This window comes from Sinohyriopsis cumingii, chromosome 13, assembly GCF_028554795.1.
Source record: "Sinohyriopsis cumingii isolate HCF-2022 chromosome 13, ASM2855479v2, whole genome shotgun sequence".
Classification (NCBI taxonomy): Eukaryota; Metazoa; Mollusca; class Bivalvia; order Unionida; family Unionidae; genus Sinohyriopsis; species Sinohyriopsis cumingii.
Window position 1 is genome coordinate 3,380,250 of NC_142973.1, and position 23,344 is coordinate 3,403,593.

Sequence of the window (23,344 nt, forward strand, 5' to 3'; positions counted from 1 at the left end):
GCATTCCTGCTGAGTTGCTTTTTTCATACTTTCGCTTCTTATATTTTTGCAATGTTGTGCTTTAAATGTCTTATTTATTGATGCCGATTCTTAAATGTACCCTTATCCCTATTGCAGGGACCGCGGGGCGATAGTTCAAGCAACTATGTTGTGTGTTTGTGTGTGTGTGTGTGTGTGTGTGTGTATTTTGAGTGCACATTTCTGATCACATCTTAATATTTTCGTACTTTTTCTTTGTGGATTTGCTATTCTCACGGAAATGATGCAGACAAATGTCGGCACAAAACGCTGAATATTATTTTATTTTGATCACTATTTCACAGAGTAAAATATCAATTTGGAAAGAGTAAGAATTCATTATAGGTGGCAACATAGTTGTTTCCCTCTCTCTCCCTCTCGACCGCTCCGGTGGCCTAATGGTTAGAGTGTCCGCCGCGGATGCGGGAGGTCGTGTGTTCGATCCCCGGCCGAGTCATACCAAAGACTTACAAAATGGTACTAACAGCTGCCTCGATTCGCGCTCAGCATTAAGAGGTCAGTGTTAGGACTGGTCGGCCTGGTTTTTAAAGCTACGTTAAAAATCCAAATCTCTCTCTCTCTCTCTCTCTCTCTCTCTCAATGTTGTTTGTTTCGTTTGTTGACTGAATGATTGGACGGTATACAATCTGTCCATTGTGCTAGATCGCTTATATTAAGTAGCATTTTATTTTGTAACGAAAATTTAAAGAGGGAAAGTTATACAGTTACCTACTCATTGTTATTCGAAATGCCTTTAAATCATAAATTCATCAGCCAATATATTTACATAAAATTGAGAGGTATTTCGTCTGCTGGTACTGATAGTATTGTTATATTGATGGGTTATTCGTCTGCTGATACGTATAGTATTGTTCTTACATTGATGGTTATTCGTCTGTTGGTACGGATAGTATTGTTACATTGATGGGTTATTCATCTGCTTATACGGATAGCATAGTTCGTACATTGATGAGTTATTTGCAAGCACATGCTAAAATGCGCAGATTTAACGGATGTAAAAAAATAACAGGTGTTGGCTTGGAATTTCGACATCCTCCAAAAGCTGAAGACAATTTAGTTGTCAAGATTTTTACTGTTAAGGAGTATAAATTATAAAATGTTACATGCATCTCACAAGTGACAGAAATGCGTTTAGGCGCGTCTCCCCCACCCCTTGAAACTATGGATTGTTTATTTTCGCATTCTTAATTCATTAATTATTTATAGAAATCAAATTTTACCGAGAGAGTTCTGATTTGGGGGTGGAGTGGGATGTATTCATACTTGTTGGTATACAGGTTTCATAGACTTTCTTTGGCTAATCTTCTTCTTGGGTTATGGGTTTTTTAATAGTTAGTGAACATTTCATGCCATTGTGTATCGTCAGTATAATGTACAAGATAATATTTCTCATGCAAGTATTTGTCCAAGTTCCCAACTCCATTTGCAGAAACAATTTTCAACATTTGGTGTTTGTTTTCACCGCTGAACGCTCCACACGTTTAATGTCGCTCGTCCACAGTCGCTGATTGGCGATAGGCAGAAGATTAGAAAAATATCTAATTCAGAATGGCTGAGCAAAATTGTAACGGTGAGATTACAGATAACACTCAACCGCCTTACACCAAGCGAAAGAGATCTGTGTGAAAGTTTGATGCTCCAGGGCCTCAAAACAGCAAACTACAATAAATGCGTTAAAAGGCCGATAATGACTAGACATGGGGTGACTTGGTCGCGTAGTAATCGCCCGGAGTACTACTTTCAATCATAATGCAGGATAGGATTGATCGCATGTAAAATGAGTAATTAGACGCAAAAGAATGATACAATTTGTTACAATTAAATGATAGCAAATGCAGCCTAGGGGCAAAAGGATATCAAGATTTGCATTCAAACGATTACAAATTATTCGCGAGGAGGGATCGGTGCCCGTTTGCGACATATACTTTGAAAGATATGCATGTGAGAAAGTTATAGAACAAATTAAGTTAAGAATAGATATTCAGTATCAAAGCGGTTTGCCTTTTGTTTCGTCCATTTTGCCACGTGGCCAATTCTTATAAGCCGGACATTATGAAAAGGGTCGTGAATAACTTTTATCATAAATGGAATCATGCCCAGTTCTACAGCATTACACATTCTTCCCATTTAATAAAAAAGCAATTATCATAGTCATTTAATAAAAAAGCAATTATCATAGTTATCATTCCCCCCCACCAGTAATTTTATTTTCTGTGTTTTTTTTTTTTATTTTTGCACTTCCGTTTATCCATTCACGGTTATTTTAATTTCACCTGTATTTAAGTAATGCTATAATTCAGTAACCCAAGCGAACAATAAAGGTTAAATATTAGCAATCTATATTATTAGTACCATCTATAATGTTAATTGCTGAAAAGCAATTCTACAACAAGTGGAAACATAAGTCTTTTAATTTCAACTGTAGAAATGTCATATTGAGTCACAATGTTCAATTCCATGTTAATACTTTATATCATTACTCTGTGTATTCTTGATATGGGCTCATGTTCGGTAGAATCCATTCTTATATGAAAACGCGTTCGTATCGTTTGTCCATGTAAAAGTGAGATACACTGGCTAGATGAATACCGGTGACCACTGACGAACGTAACTGGTTCGGGTTTCTCATTCCGTTTCCTGATCATCTAAGATCTAATGTTCCGAGAATGAATAACTTCCTGTCCTTTCCATCCCCATCGGCGAATGTCAACATTTTACTGCCAGCGCGCGCAAATGCTAACTAAATCAGATGACAATCGTCGCGTGCATTTAATACACTTCTACGCCATTGACGTTTATTTCCTTTATCAGGCAGGTGAATGTCTTTGATATGCCTGCAATTAGTTTGTAGCAATCTGAACGTGTGGCGTATTCTTCGAGATGTTCTGAGTGTCGTGCAGTTAAAGAAAATAATCCGGATATCCAGGTTTTTGATGAGCCAGATCGATCGTAAAAAAAAAACTGTTATTTAAGAAGAAACGTTTTCAATGAAGTAGAGTCCTTTTCCAAAGAAATCTGCAATTACTTGCTGATACTTCCAATTACGCCATAGTTTTTTGTAATACTTTGGGTGTAGCTATATGACCCTAACATGTTGAAAACTCGTGCTTTGTGATGTTTTCTACAATTGCAGGATTTTATTGAAAGAAAACCGGCACGTGCCAGATGCTTTAGAGAATAGTTTTTAATGTTACTCATTCTTCCATAACGCCACTGTAACCTGTAATATCGAGCATTTTTCTTACATTGCCATGCTAAATGATAGCCGTAACGCTTGCGCATCGCATTGAGAAGCGGACATGTGTCTTAGGCGTACAAAGACCTTATTCGTTTATATCACAGACTAGCTTCCAATGCACATATATACATACATACTTACACACACACACACACACACACACACACACACACACACACACACACACACACTTACATACATACATACATACATACATACATACATACATACATACATACATACATACATACGACAACTGATTTCATAATAATTCATGTTTACCGATTGCTTTCTATTATGGCTCATATTCATCCGTCTTTAATTTGTTGAATTTTCTTTCATTTTAATTTTTTGTTATTGCCTTATGGACAGTTGAAATTTCTAAATACATAAAACTTTCAGAAAATCAGCACGTTGTTTAATCAATATATTTACATCTGCTTTGACTCAATTAATTTTTAAAGTGACGATCTGTGATCTTTCAGATTAGATTCATAGAATGCCGTTTATTACCGTTTTGAAAAATGCTCAGAAGGAAATGGCTTTCTTGAGGGGCTAATACCAACTGATGCTGAATTTTTTCCTAAATTGGTCTTAAATTACCTCCAAATAAAGGCATTGTGCATGTCGAACAGCCACCATAAATAAATTAAGGAACATGTCACCGAGACATCGCCATCGGGAACCTAATTTTATCGGAAAATTGGAAGGCGATAGGAATATTAGTAACTTATCAATCAAGCAGGCCGTGTTTAGTAGTCAGCGATTACAAGATGTCTAATCAGCCAGTTAACGTTTAACCTTCCAAACGTCGGATTGATTAATAATCATTAATCTCGTGATTAATCACCAGTGATGTAATTGATATATCCATGTCTGTGTCATTTAGAATACGAAGCAAGACCGAATCCCAGATAAAATAGTCATGGGTCATACCAGAATCCATTTACAGCCTAATTACCTTCCTCTGCAATCGACCACCGACAGAAGTTAAAATGTAACGGCACAACCTGCCCAAAATGTCACGTGTCTGAGAAAGTGTTGTTCAAGGTCATGAACAGCAAAATAATTAAAGAAACGGACCTCAGTTAAAGAGCCGATATGTCTGAGGGCCATTTTCTTCGTGCTCCTGGTAACGACAGTTTCGACTGTAAAGTTTAATTTTTTTACCCCCAAGTTAAAAAGACACATCCAAAACAAAAAACAAGAACAAGAATAAAAACAATAAAACATCGTCGATATGCAGGTTCCCAAAAAAAATAATTTACTTTTCCACATATTTGTATGTATATATCAACAATAAATAACACGAAATGCAAATACATATTCAGAAGTTTGTATCAATTTTAGTTTTACGCTAGTTGGTGGAAAGAGTGATGTTCAAAAAGGAGAAATTGCAAAATAATTTATTAGCCTTGGAGTCTGCGATGAAACTATTGTTTCAACATTTTATTCTTTATCTCCAAAGCTAGAGAAAATAACTTCTCTTTTGTCATCATTATTTTCAAATATGTAGCCAGCAAAACGACTTTAAACTCTAATTTTGGGTCGAATACAGCAAAATAATATCCATGACTATTCATTCAAAATTAATAAATGAAACTGTTGCACGGATGGGTTAGTTTTAAAATCATAAACCGGAATCTGAAATGCCGGTCCGTGCTCTCTAGAGTATAACTTTCCCCAGTCTGTTTAGTCTATAGGTTATTTGATTGAATTTCCACTACTGCACGTGTTTTACCCAGACTATGTTTTCTTCTTAATTTGGACCAGTTGTTTTTACGTGGGCTCCTTTATTATTCTCTGGACGACCATTACTGTGGAATTTAATTATGTAGGAAGAAAGTGACGCAACTCCAGAAACAAATTTTGCATTTCACCGTGGGAGATATGATATGATATGATCTGGTGTTTGTGCTTTTGTGTGTGTGTGTGTGTGTGTGTGTGTGTGCTGTAAAAGAAATTACTTGTCCATCATAAGTCCGATTTTCGAAATATGTAGTAAGAAGCGGTTCGAAGAGGATTCTCAATAGAATGTTGGAGATAAATTAAAAGGAGTAATCTTATGTAGTTGATGAAAATTTTAACCAAATATAACGTTTAACCGCGATTAATTCTCCTGCTGTTATTTCATCTGTTTTTTAAATTAGCTTGGGACACTGAATTCTCAGTCTTGACTCATTGGAGACCCGGCTCTCACTTATTATATTATTTCAAACTAAGCTCAGTTTATATTTGATTGAGGAGTACACAAACACACTGACGCACGCGCACGCGTGCACTGGCGCGCCAGGTTATGAGCTGATAATACATAATGTAGGGATAAGAAATAAACATATAAAGCATATATTAGACTAAAGCTTTTCAAACCATATTGTTAAACGTCAGTAATAAAAGATCCGCAGTCATTAACATCTACCAGTCTAAATTCAAGAGCATATAGACCCCCTATTATTTTCGAAAAGCCTTGCACACATAATTAATTGTTCATTAGCAACAGGCACAATTCCAAATATATGAAAAACTCACGTATTTCAGTATTTGTTTAATGAAAGGTTGTAGATCATATCCATATAGATATCGTCCAATGTCTGAACCGTCAGTACTGCCCAAATGTTTCAGAGTAAATTGTTCTCAGCTCTGCTTTTATTTCACGGACAACAATCTTTTATCCTACGTGGTCTGGTTTTAGGAAAGGACACTCACCTGAATTGTGACTTCTTAAATGAATTGGGACCTCATACATATCATCGCATACATACATTATCATCAGTACAAGAGTTTCGTCAATGATCAACCCTGAGGCCGCTTTTGTTTGTTATTTATATAAATGATTTACCTATTTTCCTTAAAGAAGAATATTTAAATTTATGAGCGAATGATTTTTGTTACTTTTCTGATACAAATGGGTATGAACAAGATCAGTTCTGCAGTCAGAGCTCAGACGAAGGCATGGAACGACTTCCCACTAGATATACATGCCACTATAAACTTTCAAGCTTTCGGTAAAGACCCCTCCCCCCAAACAAACAACATGTCCAGATTATAAGAGTTTTAAAGATCAAATATGGAGGCTACTGTTTTGTTTTTAAGTTATTCTTTAACTTTCCAGATCTGATAATCCGTATCCGTTTTATTATAAATATATATTTGTGACTAAATACGTTGTTATTATAAATTTATATTTGTGACTAAATGCATGACCATTATTTTGTAAATGCGTTGTTATTATAAATTTATATTTGTGAAATGCGTTGTTATTATAAATTTATATTTGTGACTAAATGCGTTATTAATATAAATTTATATTTGTGCCTAAATGCATGACCATCACAAACGTCGCCGCTGTTATAAGCCTTCTATTGATGTGTTTGACGAATTGCTAGAATAAAGAACTCGATAACGTAAAGATTGTATTAGCCTTCCGTTGATGTGTGTGACGAATAGCTAGAAGAAAGAACTCGATAACTTCGAGACTGTAGTGTAGGGGCTAACGCGATAAGTGTTAGGTCGAATAACCCTATAAAATTTAAGAAATTAAAAATGACTACTGCTGCATCGACGTCCGATACGGCCATCGTGAGATTTGTGGAGAGAGATTAAAAAAATCACATCTACTGGAAAAATATTAAACTAATGTGAATTAAAATAACGGCTGTGTATTTTTAATTTTTTTAAGGCATATTAACAAACAAAAAAAAAATACATCAGATCCCCATTTTTGATTTAATTTATCAATAATACTCTTGGAAAATAAACTGTAGTTCTTTGAAATGCTACATGGGGGACCATTGTAAACCCAACCGCAACGTAATACTTCGTTGTACTTGATATTCGCTGCTCTTCGTACACCAATACAAAGCAAATAAGGAAACGTTTAATGAAGCTCTGTATTGGAGATTATTTTTCAATCTACGTTTTCGTCTTTTTCTTCTTCTCCTTCTTTCATCTTTTGTAATATGCATAATTTTAATAAATAAAATGAGCAGTGGCGTCTAAGTGGCGTCTACTCGGAAATCTATTGAAAATACATTCCGATTTGGCACAGTATACTCCGCAGCTCGTTATTTTATGCGTGTTCATTTAGAAATATAAAGGAAAACAAAAACACTTTTCTGTGTTTTTTTAATTACAATTTGTGACCATATATTGCAAAAAATCCCATGTTTTTGTTTGAAATGACTACTGAATCAGTATACTTCAACATTAGCAGATGGTCGATTCGTTCTAGAATGACGTAACACATAATAGCAAACCGAGACTTAGTCAAGGGAGGCAATGCGGCAGATAATTTGGGATACTCTAACCCTTCATTAACTTAAAATTTCAGGAATTCTTATGGAGCAAATTTTTCCGGACAAAAGGATTTTTTGAATCTCTGTATATTTGTTCTTCAAAAAGCATGAATGACCGATAATGTATTAACGTTAGGGGATTCATTTCAATGTTTATATCCTGCTATAAATAGTTTGTCATGGTTTGATTGCTCTTGCCATTTAAGTTATTTTATTTATTCATTTATGTGAAATGTTTGATACGTCAGAATTTTTCAGTATTTACTTGTCTGTGTTTTTGTCTTGTATCGTACCTGTTTCAGCATTTACTTGTCTGTGTTTTTGTCTGTATCGTACCTGTTTCAGTATTTACTTGTCTGTGTTTTTGTCTTATATCGTACCTGTTTCAGTATTTACTTGTCTGTGTTTTTGTCTTGTATCGTACCTGTTTCAGTATTTACTTGTCTGTGTTTTTGTCTTGTATCGTACTTGTTTCAGTATTTACTTGTCTGTGTTTTTGTCTTGTATCGTACCTGTTTCAGTATTTACTTGTCTGTGTTTTTGTCTTGTATCGTACCTGTTTCAGTATTTACTTGTCTGTGTTTTTGTCTTGTATAATACCTGTTTCATGCACGCAGTATCATAATGTTAAGTGTCTTAATATGCCTAAACAACCTTTGCCCCTAAGTTATAGTGTACTACAGAATCACCGATTATGCCTAATATTTACTTATCCTTCGATTTGACTCCTTTATTTTCGTCTAGATAATTTAACTCCTTGTCTTTTGTGACCCCTTTCTCGTCTACGTTAACGTCCATAATCCATACGATTGAGAACTTTTGTAACCCCTTTCTCGTCTACGTTAACGTCCATAATCGATACGATTGAGAACTTTTGTAAAGTAAGATGAAGATATATTTTTATGGCCTGTTTGCTAAGCAGGAAGTATACCAGAAATAATCTTTGACCGCATTATTCATTGCTGCCACCTATCGATTTAAAGGGAAGATAACTGGCTACGATCCCTCATTGTCCCCTTATTTTATATTCAATATGTTCTTTTCATGCAGTTTTGTCATAACATGCTTCATTTTTATATATAATAATTTTTTTCGAACCTTTGAAAAACGTACTTCACTATTGACAAGGTCTCAAGACAGAAATTATCCTTTTCACAAGTCAAATTCATTTTTTTTTATCATCCCTATATAGCTTTATTACATTGTTATTGGTTACAATACATAGTTAAATGAAAATTAAAAGAACATCTATTTGAGTTCAAGTTCGTTTAGTGAAGGATAATCCATGAATCGAATAGAATACTTAATCACAAATAACAAATATTTAAATAAATGGTAGAAAGGGCGTAATATATATATATATATATATATATATATATATATATATATATATATATATATATATATATATATATATATATATATATATATATATATATATATATATGAGTGTGTGTGTGTGTGTGTGTGTTTCGCCGTCCGTATTTTCTTCTAAAACGCAAGTGTTATTTTTCCACGAAGTGTCTTCGCGAGATAAAATAAATAAATAAATAGATAAATAAATAAATACTGATATGTGAAGTACCGGTATAAAATGGCATTCAGATTTTGAATTTATATTTATCTTTCTGTCTGTACATGCACATATATCTCTAGTCATGATGCATTCTATACCGATCGTCTTTTTACTCTGTGGATGAAGCTTAGCTTGTATGGCCTCGCAGGTGTGTTACACTTTTTTTCAGCCCTAGAGTTTTGTATATGTAAAAGTGCACTTCCTCGTAGTAATCAAAAGACCGTGTTTGAATTTTATTGAGGGAATAAATCCTTCATTAAGCCTGTCTGATTCGATGGACAATTTATCAAGACTGCAGAAAATGATGACAGGTATGCATGTTATGACGTGATGAAGATAATTGCTCCCTTAGGTCTTGTCAAATATTTGAATTGCTTTTGTTCCGAGCTCTGGTCATTTTACATTATAAAACCTGATCGTCATACGAAAAGCCATGTTACATTTCAGGTCATTAAATTTTGAGACATCTAAAAGAAGGTTTATATAATGTTGGGATCTTTGAATCCTTTCAAAAAAAGGAAAAATAAGAGGAAGAAAATAAATGGTACGGTCTAATAGGAGAACGCTCGTGCACATAAAGGGGAGGTCACTCTAAATAGGAATAAATAATTTTTTTTCTATTAAAAACACAAACGCACGTACGCGTATGTACAGTGGCGTCACTCGGGTTGGTGTCACCCAGTGCGGTAGCTCATGGTGTCACCCCCATGGTCCTCCTTCCGTAACAGACCATACAGAATCCTTAGTAATGTCATTTTGGTGTCACCCCCTCTAATGGTGTCACCCGGTGCAGTCCGCACTCCCCGCATCCCCTAGCGACGCCACTGCTGTGTCTGCTAGTCATGTATTTAACTATGATCGGTTATCCGCTTATGAAATCCGACTAGACCGAGCAGTGTGTGCTCTGTAAAATTTGTAATTTTTCATTTTGGTGTCACCCCTCTGAGATGGTGTCACCCGGTGCGGTCCGCACCCCCCGCACCCCCCTAGCGACGCCACTGCGTATGTAAAGTTACTAGCTTTTATGTTTTGTTAGTTGGAGAACAGTATCATTTCAGACAGAAATAAATGTTCAAGGCAATCTGGAACTGATGAGGAGCAGGATCACAAGTAGCAACATGCTGAGTCAAAAATCAATTTTGCTTATTACATTTGTCGAGACATTTTATGATATTTGAATTGAATCCTAATAAAGAGTTACAGGAGATGAAAATTATTGATTAAAGTTATTTCAACATATTGGTATAAGATCATTAACATAGGCCATGAAAATTCAATCTTTTCTTAGTATGGAACAAAACAATAGTTTTTGAAAGTGTATCATGATTGACTCACAGCAGTTTGATTTGAGTTGAAATATGAAACAAATTTTGTACCACATATTCCAGAGGTTTTCACAAAATCATGTTTGATGACGAGACGAAATATTGCTTTTCGACGTTATGTCAACAAACATGTCTAAACGTTATGTCAACAACATGTCTAAACGTTATGTCAACAACATGTCTAAACGTTTAAGCCTAGGATTCAGATATTTTATTTGTTGAATTTAAAACACTACAGATTTAAAATTCAACCAATCAGATCTCTGGATTCTAGACTTCCGTTAATCCCAGGCTAAAACTATAATACTGAAATGCAGGCCCTGTGTCATAAAGAGAGTCGTTGGCTTCCTGTCGGCGTCATCAAAAGCAACAGGAATTCTAATTAAATGTTTCAAAAGTAATTATCTCCAGTAATGTCATTAGAGGAAGTGGCTTTCGAAAATAAAACTATCTGTCAAAATAAAAACACTTTTGCAGTCTATTGGAAATCACAGTGATTATGAGTAAAGGGTTTTCAACTATACAGCTCAGAGTGTGAACTAAGTTGAAAATACTAGACGCTTCGAGTTTAGGCATGAAAATGTGGTCCAATTAGACAGTGAAAATGCTTGCTTTTAGTGAAAAACGTTTGTTTGTTTTAAACTAACTAGTCATTTTTATTACCTTTGTTCTATGATCCCTGGAATGTCATTAGAGATTTTACATGTCCATACATTTACTATGGAAATCGGCTGTTTTTGGTCGGTTGCAAGACAAAGCAACTCAAGCCTATTCCATTAAGGCACACTTTTAATCGTTCAGTTCACGTCAGATACACTAAGACAGATTCATCCTTTTACGATTAGTGTCGTCTTAGCCAATCTTTTTCTGTAGATCACAACCTTACATTATGTAAGTTATAGACGCCAGAACGTGCATCATCTAATCCGTCGTAAGTGAAGTTGGTTTAAATAGCTTTGGTTGAGTAACTTGTATCCATACAAAGAAACGCACTCACATCGGTGTCCTTATGTAAAAGTCAGGTTCCTTTCAATTCCAGAACTCAGTACAAATCCAACAATGTCGGTTTAACACTGAGTCTTAACAAATTACTTTTAAAGCATTGTGAACAATACATAAGAAACGTATTAATGTAACGTATTAATGTCCATGACATGTCCAGAGGCAACACACATATATACGGATCAGCGATATTTCCAGAGGCCACACAAATATATACGGATCAGGGATATTTCCAGAGGATTGTCATTTGTATATGTGGCTTATATTAGAATGGGATACCAAAGTTTTAGCATCAGCTATGAAAGTCATATGTTATTATAATTCCCTGCACTAGTAAATCATACCTTTGTGCTTTTGAGATAAACTCTTCTTGTCATAACGTTTACGAAAAATAACATTAAATCATGACCGCAGCTGCAGTTTTAAGAAAGAAAAACATTTTCTTATTTTAAAATAAAGTAGCTTACTAATCAACGTTTACCAAAGTCAACAGGGGCCCCGAGTGGCCGAATGGTCTAAAGCGCTCCCCGTTCCGGATCACTACCATCTCACCTGTGTCTGGGTGGGTTCGAGTCTCAGATTCAGCTAACGTGGGTACGTGAGAAAGCTTGCCAGTAGCTTCTCGTGGGTCAGTGGTCCTTCCAGGGTTTTCATGACGGACCTAACTAATTTGTTCTTTGGGACTGAAGAGGGTCATATATACACATGCAGATGATGTACAGATATGAAAAGACCGTTCCTCATCGAGATCATATATCCTGTTTGATTTGGAGAGAATTTAAGTGTTTTCTTTCGTCAAGTTTTCTACGGTTCGAAGTTATGTTCACTGACCAAAGTTCAGGGAACATCCGAATTTTATTTCGTTTCGTACTCATATCCTAAAATATTTTAGCTTCATTTTATTTCAAAGGTAATCAAACTTATTTGACTATACTTAAGTTCTCCCAAAGTCACAATTGCAAATACAACAGTAGTGAATTGACCTGGCAAACTGAATTATCCTTGCAGAAATACCATTTTCTGGACATTTGAGAATGAAACAATTAAGAAAATGGAATCGAGACCAAGATTTTTTATAAATCAACGTGAAAATATGTAATATCTAAACCCATTGTGACTCCACATCCGGGAGACGAGAAGAAAATATGCAATATGTAAACCTATTGTGGCTCCACATCCGGGAGACGAGAAGAAAATATGCAATATGTAAACCCATTGTGACTCCACGTCCGGGAGACGAGAAGAAAATATGCAATATGTAAACCTATTGTGGCTCCACATCCGGGAGACGAGAAGAAAATATGCAATATGTAAACCCATTGTGACTCCACATCCGGGAGACGAGAAGAAAATATGCAATATGTAAACCCATTGTGACTCCACGTCCGGGAGACGAGAAGAAAATATGCAATATGTAAACCTATTGTGGCTCCACATCCGGGAGACAAGAAGAAAATATGCAATATGTAAACCCATTGTGACTCCACGTCCGGGAGACAAGAAGAAAATATGCAATATGTAAACCTATTGTGGCTCCACATCCGGGAGACGAGAAGAAAATATGCAATATGTTAACCCATTGTGGCTCCACATCCGGGAGACAAGAAGAAAATATACAATATGTAAACCCATTTTGGCTCCACATCCGGGAGACGAGAAGAAAATATGTAATATGTAAACCCATTGTGACTCCACGTCCGGGAGACGAGAAGAAAATATGCAATATGTAAACGTATTGTGGCTCCACATCCGGGAGACGAGAAGAAAATATGCAATATGTAAACCCATTGAGGCTCCACATCCGGGAGACAAGAAGAAAAATATGCAATATGTAAACCCATTGTGGCTCCACATCCGGGAGACAACAAGAAAATATGCAATAGGTAAACTCATTGTGGCTCCACATCCGGGAGACGAGAATAAAATATGCTATATGTAAACTCATTGTGGCTCAACGTCCGGGAGACGAGAAGAAAATATGCAATATGTAAACCCATTGTGGCTCCACATCCGGGAGACGAGAATAAAATATGCAATATGCAAACCCATTGTGGCTCCACATCCGGGAGACGAGAATAAAATATGCAATATGTAAACCCCTTGTGGCTCCACGTCCGGGAGACGAGAAGAAAATATGCAATATGTAACCTCATTGTAGCTCCACACTGGGGAGACTAGTTGAACATTTTTGCAATTAACGCAGTACTGAAAGGGATACAGGGATCGTTAGGGAGACTAGTATAAAACATTCGCAATTAACGCAAAAGAGAGAGGGAGAGAGCGATCGTTAGGTAGACTATTATAAAGTATTTACAATTAATGCAAAAGAGAGTAGAATACAGTAGTCGTTAGGGAGACTAGTAGAAAGCGTTCGCAATTAAAGCAAGACAGAAAGGGATACAGCTATCGTTAACTCAAATGATTTTTGCTTTTACCATCATTTTATATTTTACATAAGGTTGATACGGAACAGTTTGCAGCTATTTTGTTTATAATAGTCCAAATCAATTATTGCTATTCAGGGACTAAGGCGGAGACTACATATCAATAATAAATCTTTTCTAACAATTACTTTCAATCATATCAATAACAGCAGCTGAGCTTAAACCAAACATTGCTATAGCTCTCCAGCATTCATTAGACAGAACCATAGGACCTGTCCTACCTGGAACAGGTAAGGCATACAGAAATTTAATTAAATGGAACTCGGGTGAAGCATATCTTGCCACATATGCCCTTGTCCTTTAAGCAATATGTAGCATCACTGTTGGTTATTCAAGCAGAGACTTAGAAGAAAAGAAATACGTAGTTTTCAAAATACGCATATTCCCTGCGAACCTTATTTTATGATAAACGGGTCCATACACGTCAAGCGTGTCGAGAGCACTACAAATTTAGTTTGCAATCAAACAAAGCAGTAGCTATGTAAATATGGCGCAAGAGTTTATCTGACATAATCAAGGTTCCTAAAACCTTACATAAACATTATTATTTGCTTTTCTAATGTTATAAATCACATTAACTCTCAGATATGTGTGAACAAATAAATCTATCAAAGGTCATTGCATTGAATTTTGTGTGATTTAGCATTACTGTAAGAATATTGAAATTGTTAAATATGAATTTTCTCTTCAGATTTTAATTTTCCTGCGTCTGTACCAGTAGACTAAAACATAGAGTACTTTCAATTAGAAATTAATATGTAAATATGTATTCCTTACGTGTATCATTATTAATGTATACCAAAATTACACCCAAGATCTAAGGTGATAAGACCATATATATATATATATATATATATATATATATATATATATATATATATATATATATATATATATATATATATATATATATATATATATATATAATGCAACATGCCCGATTTCAAGAAGAAAAATATACCGATCCGTAGCACGATCCATGCCCAACAAGGGATATACAATACATTTCGTTGTTTAACTGAACATAGAAAACCATTCCACACATCAACCAACCATAGCCTTACGAACAGCCAAGAACTAAATACTAAATTGCATCTCAAGACAACACTGCTAAAGATATCAAAGTGCAGATCCTCAATGGTAGACTTTTTAACAATTGCATACAAAGTACAGAGACAAGTAACGGAAATATTCATTACTCACTTGGATTCATTTTTATTTTCAACCGCGCAAGATTTAGGGTCTGAAAATGTAAATTATCTAATTTATTTGTGTTCAACCTTTGGTTCAAACCTAAATAAGTATTTCCTCATTGTTTTAGTTTCTATCATAATTAGGCATATACTTTCGTCAAGGACTCGTATTATCTTTACTCATCACTTTCCCGTAAGCAAAAGGGGCGTGCACTAAGGTCAAGATGGTTTGTACGATTTATTGCCAAATTTAAGAGCCAGAACTTGTGCTTACATATCCAGATTTAGCCAATCATTTTTTACAGAAGGCTGTCTTTTTAAAAGTAAAGAATTCTATTTCAGGCAATTCAAATTATTTGTGACTCATTTTAAATTTCACTTATTATTGTTTGTTCCACATAAATGTGTTTTAATTTATGCAACTCATTTTGAAAGGCGCAGACCTCTTGATAATGTGTCCTTAAGATTACGTGGACAGTAATGGAGACAGATATCAAGATAGGAATGAAAAAATGTACAGAATATAATCATTTTCATTCGTACTTTCGTATGAAATATAATTTCGACATTTGTTTTTTAGAAATGGATTCTTAAAACCTCTTTCGTTCTTTATATATAATCCTCTCTCTCACTCACTCTCTCTCTCTCTCTCTCTCTCTCTCTCTCTCTCTCTGTATATATAAAAATGGACAAAGGTTTCTTAAGCAGTGTTGCACATTCTTTACGCTTTCGTCACCATGCATATATCAAATTACTTTAAATAGACAGGATATGGTTGCTAATGAAATAATTTAAATTTTCGTAAAATATATAAATTATCGTACGAAATATATCCATTCAGTACACAAAGATGTGTTGCTGTTTTTTTTTCTGTTTTGAATAAAAGTATGGATGTGATGAAAAGCCAATTTTTTAGTCATACGGATAAGAACTGAACTTTTTTCACCTACATGAGATAGCACTGATTTCTCCGACAGGTAATACAAATATCACGTCATCATGTAGTTGACATTTTCTAAATCGGGACCTTCTAAGTTCTTCTATATGGAAAACAACTTCATTTTCTCTTCAAAGGGTAAAAAGATTTTTTACTTTCAGATTTGCTTAACTTCAACAAAATGGAATTACTAGAAAAACGCACTTTTATGGTGTTATGATTCGTATAGTTCAATATTCCAATATTTAATGATTGATATTCGATTAAGAAGAGGTGATTGATATTCGATTAAGAAGAGGTGATTGATATTCGATTAAGAAGAGCTGATTGATATTCGATTAAGAAGAGGAGCTTTAATTTTAGTTTCATTAATTGAATGCCCTTCCAAATTGTTTTGAAGTCATAGTGAGTAATGTTTTAAACATTTTGAAAGTTTGTTACTTTTCATAGATATCTATCTGTCCACCTGGGTTTCCACACCTGCCTTGCAAAGGTAGCTTTCGCTCTTGTTTTAAGAAATTTTACAACTTGAACTTTTGCAAGAGTCTTTGCCTTTCGAATCTAAGTACATATAAGTTTATACAAAAATAAGATATGTAAAAAAGTTGTTTTTTTTATCTTTCTCGAAGAATGTACATTTGGTGGAAACGACCGAAGCTTTCTATGATGATTAGTTACCGGTTTTCTTATGCACTCTGCCAAGGAATAATATTTCGTTTTCGTTTACGGTAACAAAAAGTGTCACCACGTACCTCTTTTTGACTTCTTCTTTGGAATGGCAGTTGTATTACCGTTGTTTTCTGAACTTGTGCTGTTTTCGTCTTCTGAAATTACAAAACTGAAGCATTAACCATAATGGCTAAAACAGCTTTCTTTGAAATTCAAAGTTCCAGCTCAGTTTTGGGTCAGAGGAAATCAACCATGTCAAGGAAATCAAGAAACTAAACTTTGTTGTCAAAACAAAATAGTCCGCATTTTTATTATTCGCCGAATAACTGAGCGAAAAGCAAACGGAAACGATGTATAGCAAATTTTAAAAACAACACATATGGAAGGATCGGTGTATAAGAAAAACAATTATTTCTCTTGTTGCAGAACGGCGACAATGCCATTCGATGGTGAATAGAGGAAGAATGAGATTAAAGTCGAGCCACACTTGCGCTCTGAAGTTATTTGACTGAGCAAGATGTACCTAGATTTATGATAATTTGTTCGTATGTATCTCTTTCTTTCTCTGTCGTTTGGTATAACAGTATAATATATATCGCAATGAGTTCGTGCACCGTACCTATTTCCTTTTTCTGAGTCCTTGTTCTAAAATATGGCATTCAAAATGGAATGAATTTAATAAACTTTTGTTTAAATTGAAAATCTGAACACATGGTTGCATTTTGCGATATTTTTTTCTCTCTCAGTGTAGCAACGCTGCTGTGTGGTGTGTGCCTTTTTATTTATGATTTCTGAAGCCAAAATGTCCTATTACGATATTGGATCTCAACTGAACCGCAGATTCAAAAACAGCAGTGCTCAAACGACCATGCAGTTGAATTTATACATCACAATAGAAACCGTGGTTACAAAGGAATAATAACTCGACATCACCTTAAAAACCGAGATTATACAGGAATAACTCGACATCACCCTAGAAACCCTGATTATACAGGAATAACTCGAAGTCATCATGGAAACCAAGATTATACAGGAATAACTCGAAGTCATCATGGAAACCGTGGTTATACAGGAATAACTCGGCGAGATGTACGCAGGTTTCTAGTATAAAATAAAGCATGGTTTACTTTCCAAAAAGAAATGAAGATGAAAAATTCATCCTTTAAAATAGCAATTTACCGAAAACATACAGTCGTTACTACGCTGTGGTTTCGCTCAATAGTTTTTATATGGTTTCATTTTTTATCAACCAAAGAATCTGAATATTGAATTTTCATCTGCCTCCCTACCTCACCCTCACACACAATGGCTTCTGAAAACTTAAAAGATTGCATCAAAGAGTTTTGTTTACATACTTCGATTGAAGTCAGATTTTTGTAGGTGATTGGAATAAATATTATACGATTTTGTGAAGATGTCGCTAATTAAAATGAATTCTTTAATATGGAGATGAGTCGCTGATTAATTTGTTTACATTTAGAAGATAAGCTACCTAGCAACTAAACTTAAAACATGTTTCCGGACAACGTACATCACATATTGTTCTGCTTTGTCAAGCATGACCATGGGCAGTGTGCAATCACTCGCTATGAGTAGTTTTACAAGAGTCCTATCAAATTTCATATGATTAGTAGAGGACACATTTCATTAACGTAATTCACTTCACGACATGCCTAATACAAGCAATCAATAACTCTACATTTTCATCTATTGTGAAAGTTTAACGTTTCTTGCCTGTATCATGTGAAATGGATCAAGAGCCGTATATCCAGAGTAGAAATTGAAATTTCCCATACCACAGCATATAGGAAATGCAAGAAACTGCTTCATCATATATGAGATTATGAAAACAATATTTATATTGAACTCAAGCTTGCCATGTAAGCTATAAAGAAAGTGTATGTAATTCTTCAATTAATAAACAGGACGTCGATGTTAAAATTTCTGGTCTAGAAATACATCTTCTATCACAAATAAACGATGTGTAAAGCTGTATTATGGATTTATGATACTATTATAAGATTAAAAATGTTAATTACCTGACAAGCAAAAACGTTATTAGATACTTGTAAGAAATATTAGCAGAGATAAAACAGAAATATTTAAAAAAAATGCATTAATTTTTAAGGGAAGTTACCATGGAAAGCAACCAATGTTCAATGTTCAAATATGGATACAAACCATTGCAGGATTGCGATTTAGGATATATATATATATATATATATATATATATATATATATATATATATATATATATATATATATATATATATATATATATATATATATATATATATATATATATATATATATATATATATATATATATAAGTGTTTTATACTCAAACAGGTACTCTTGATTATGAATAAATATCATCAATATACATATTTTAACTGTAAATACTTATAGGCATTTGTTATGAATTGGTGTTCATTTCAAAACGAAGTCAGACATACAGTCATAGATAATGTTCTTGACTTTCTGTTGAATTAATTTATATTCATGTGTATGTGCATGTGAGAGAGTAAGTGTCTGTGTGTGTGTGTGTGTGTGTGTGTGTGTGTGTGAATAGGTGTGCATGTGTGTGATAATATGTGTGTGCGTTTGTGTGTGCAGATGTGCGCGCGCGCGCGTGTGTGTGTGTGTGTGTGTCGAAGCGACTAAACGTTCCTTCGGGCATAACTTTACCATTGTGTAATTTGGTACATTTTAAATAAAACAGTCTGTTCCAGTTTGAATTCAGTTCATTTCACGCTTATATACAATAGATAGAATACATAATGAAAGAACGATATGACTAAAAATTTCATCACATTACGCAAGTTTGCATATGACGTAATTTTGTCGGAGGGGACGTTTTCTCAGGTAATGATACGCCCACACACGTACATAAAAGCCAATTGAACCATCGTCATGAGAGTTGTCAGTTTCGTTTGAAATTGCATTATCTATTTAATCCAAGTTCGATACAAGGGATGAATAATTCTGTCTCTTCTCTTTCACAGAGGAATAAATGAATCCTATTTACGAAATGACCATTTGACTTAGCATACAGAAAACAAGCACTTGATAAATCATGATCTGAATTGAAATGAGCACATTGAAGCCTTTATACTTACTAAAAATAAATAAAATTTCATTCAGTTAATCTAAATCACATATAAATTTACAGATAATGGACAAATCATTCAAGGTACACCAATGTGTTTTCCACACAGTTTCTTTTTGAAAAAATTATTTTTGCAATCGAAAAAGAATTGTTAGTTAAGTTGAAATTGCTGTCAAGACGACATCGAACCAGTTCAGTTTTAATTTTCTTGTTTGCTAAAGTTTGCAAACATCATAACCAGTAATCCGTGTCTATAAAAATGTATTTATCACTCTTTACGGTATAACTTGAAATGTATTTATGACTCTGTACGGAATTACTTCAAATGCATTGATCATTCTGTATGGGATAATTTGAAATGTAAATACTGTACAACTTGAAATGTATTTATCATTCTGTATGGGATGACTTAAAAAGTGTATTTATCATTCTGTACGGTATAAATTGAAATGCATTTGTTATCAAATAATGTACAACTTGAAATATAATTATCATTATGTACTGTACAACTTGAAATGTATTTAACACTCTGTACGGTTTTATTTTAAATACATAAAGTCCCATCGGCAGGATATTTTTTTTCTTCTTCAATTTATTGAAAGGAAATCGGAATCAATATGATTATCATATTAGAAGCATTTTGTACCAATATTCAATAATTCATGTTATATTATTTTTTGCTCGATCTGTAAAAGTTTAAATGATATGAAACTTTAAAAAATTTAATCATGACAATGATAATGATTTTGCTTTAAATATTTTGTGTTAATTGGTGAAGTATAAGTCGCAAAGCTTAATTATTTAATTGTTAATGTCATACTCATTATGCAATAAGAAATAAAGGATAGATGTATGGTAATTAAGTGCCAGATAATTTTGTTTAAAATAAAACGACGGTGGCTCAGTAGTTAGCGGGCCAGACTCACGATCGAAAGGGTGCGGGTACGAATCCTACCATCGGACATATATAGATATGTAGGTGTATAAATTTGATGACGATGTTGACAACGATGACTTTAATACATAAATGTCATATATATATATATATATATATATATATATATATATATATATATATATATATATATATATATATATATATATATATATATATATATATATATATATATATATATATATATATATATATATATATATATATATATATATGACATTTATGTATTAAAGTCATCACAGACATTTATGTATTAAAGTCATCACATTACTCTGAAATCTGGCAGCTTAACATTGTAGTCTACAGGCGATAAACCAGATGTCAAATTGTCAGTTGTCAACATGTGGTTAAGAAATACTAAAACACAAATTGGCCTTGTTTTGGGGACTTTTTGCTTGTGTTTTTTTCCCCTTATTTATTTCTTTTGCGTCCTGCCAGTGATAAAATACAATCTAAAGACTTCAGATGAGGTGTCAATTATCATCACGAGAATATGGTTGTCTCAGGAAAAAAATGACAGTAGAAATTGACATGAAAAGTAAATAACACTTGACAGGAAAATTTACAATTTATGTCAAAACGTACGATAGGAACATCCTTTGCTTATTTATTGGAATGAAAATATGGTTCATTTTTGTTTTTATGTCAATTTTTTTTATCATCAGAAATCCGCTTTAGATCTCTCTGTTAGCAATAAATTAGTAACAAAACATCTATGTTTTTTGTTAAACAGTTAAACGTAAAACGTGATTAGAAATAAATATATTCCACGTACTTTCCTGGTGTACATCAAGGAAATTAATTTTTACTCGTATATAATTTACATAAAGAACACAGATTTATGGCCTACTTGATATCTAATGATGAGAGACAAAATGCAAAATTTATATTATGAAAAGAGATTAGTAAACAAATAAAAAAGACAGAATTGCAGAGTGTTATAAACCAACCATTGCTCGCTTCATGAATAAATTAGCTCTTTGTTGAATATTGGAATGTATGCAAGATAAACCTCATGCCTACAAAACATTATTTACTGCAGGAAAGATCGTCTGGGTCCATATTTTTATTGATATTTCTGATTAATTCGCAGGATCAGGAAGTAAATCACGCCGAAAATGTAATGCTCTACCAGTTTATGCTCCATGAAATTTTTTATCTCCAATAATTTGTTCCCTGCCCCGGGATAAGTGATAAGTCTGAAGAAACGGTACGTAATTCTTGAAGATTTTGCGAGGATGAATCAATTCTATAGGTCATTTTCCCAGATAGCGGAACACACTCGTCCTAAGCCCACGGATTCAACCACAATTACACCAGGATTGTCACAAGATCCCCATGAAAAATGTATGAAGTTCGATCAAGACAGCGGGGATGAAATCTTTGACAATAAAAACTATTTGCATCAAGGTATAGGGATGAAGGAACCAGATTGTGTATGGAATGACTCGTTCCTTCGTTCTAGAGATTATATCGAATTGCAATTTATTGCTGCATTTAGATTCAAAGTGATATTCGCTAATTTGTCCGTGCTTTGTAGTCATTACTCTTTCCACACTCGAATCCAAAACGAGCGACAAAATCTCTCGGCTTGTTTATGCCGATTGAGACGTATCAGAGAGCCCAGGCGTTAGCTTGAGAAAGATTTCGGGAAAGAGACAGACTTCGGCAAAAAACAATATTTTCTTTAAAAAAATCAAATTTATATTGATGTAAAATATCATTTCAACGGTGGGGATAATGTGCCAACATTTACAGACTATATCTTGGCTATAAACAGCAACAGCAAGAAACTATCTTGCTAGAGAAAGTTGTCCGGGAGAAAAGAAAACTGGCGGTAAACAGACACACGCACACACACACAAACACACACGAGTAAAAAGAGAAATATTGAAATCAAAATTCAAATATAATAAAAGGAAAAAGAAGTAAATTTAATATAAACTATCCCATTGGAATAGCTAGTTCAAGAGTGAATACAATATTGTTTCTATTTCTTGAAAAGAAAATATTTGGTTTATATTAATGGAATTGAGGTTAGGTGGAGTGTTCTGCGAAATTAAACACACACACACACACACACACACACACACACACACATATATATATATATATATATATATATATATATATATATATATATATATATATATATATATATATATATATATATATATATATATATATATATATATATATATATATATATATATATATATATATATATACACACACACACAAAAACACAAGAGTGATGAAGATGTTATATGCAGACCACGAATTTTTTAATTAAAACTTATCATCATCATTTCCCTAATTATTAAAGAACATATCACAATTATGAATGCAGTGACTAGTCCATGTTTAGAGGAATTCACCCCAACAAAATTCTGGGTACGTTAATATTGAGAAGCTTGCAAAATTTTAACATTTTTCTTAAAGGAATAAAAATAACTTAAACAAGAGAAACACGACCAATTTAAGGGTTAAACTATTAACAAAATTATTGAACATTGATATCGCACATTAACAAAAGATTACATACGGTGCATATCCCTATC

The 23,344-nt window shown here is 33.8% G+C and overlaps 1 protein-coding gene across 2 annotated transcripts in view; it reads right to left on the bottom strand.

Moving 5' to 3' along the window:
• Positions 1 to 23,344, bottom strand: part of LOC149784855 (paired box protein Pax-6-like) — a 66,818-nt gene that overhangs the window by 36,586 nt on the left and 6,888 nt on the right. For both annotated transcript variants that reach the window (XM_089978429.1, XM_089978430.1), the window contains one exon: positions 16,802 to 16,873. In XM_089978429.1, coding sequence (XP_089834555.1) covers positions 16,802 to 16,873 — 72 coding nt within the window. The remainder of the gene's footprint in view (positions 1 to 16,801; positions 16,874 to 23,344) is intronic.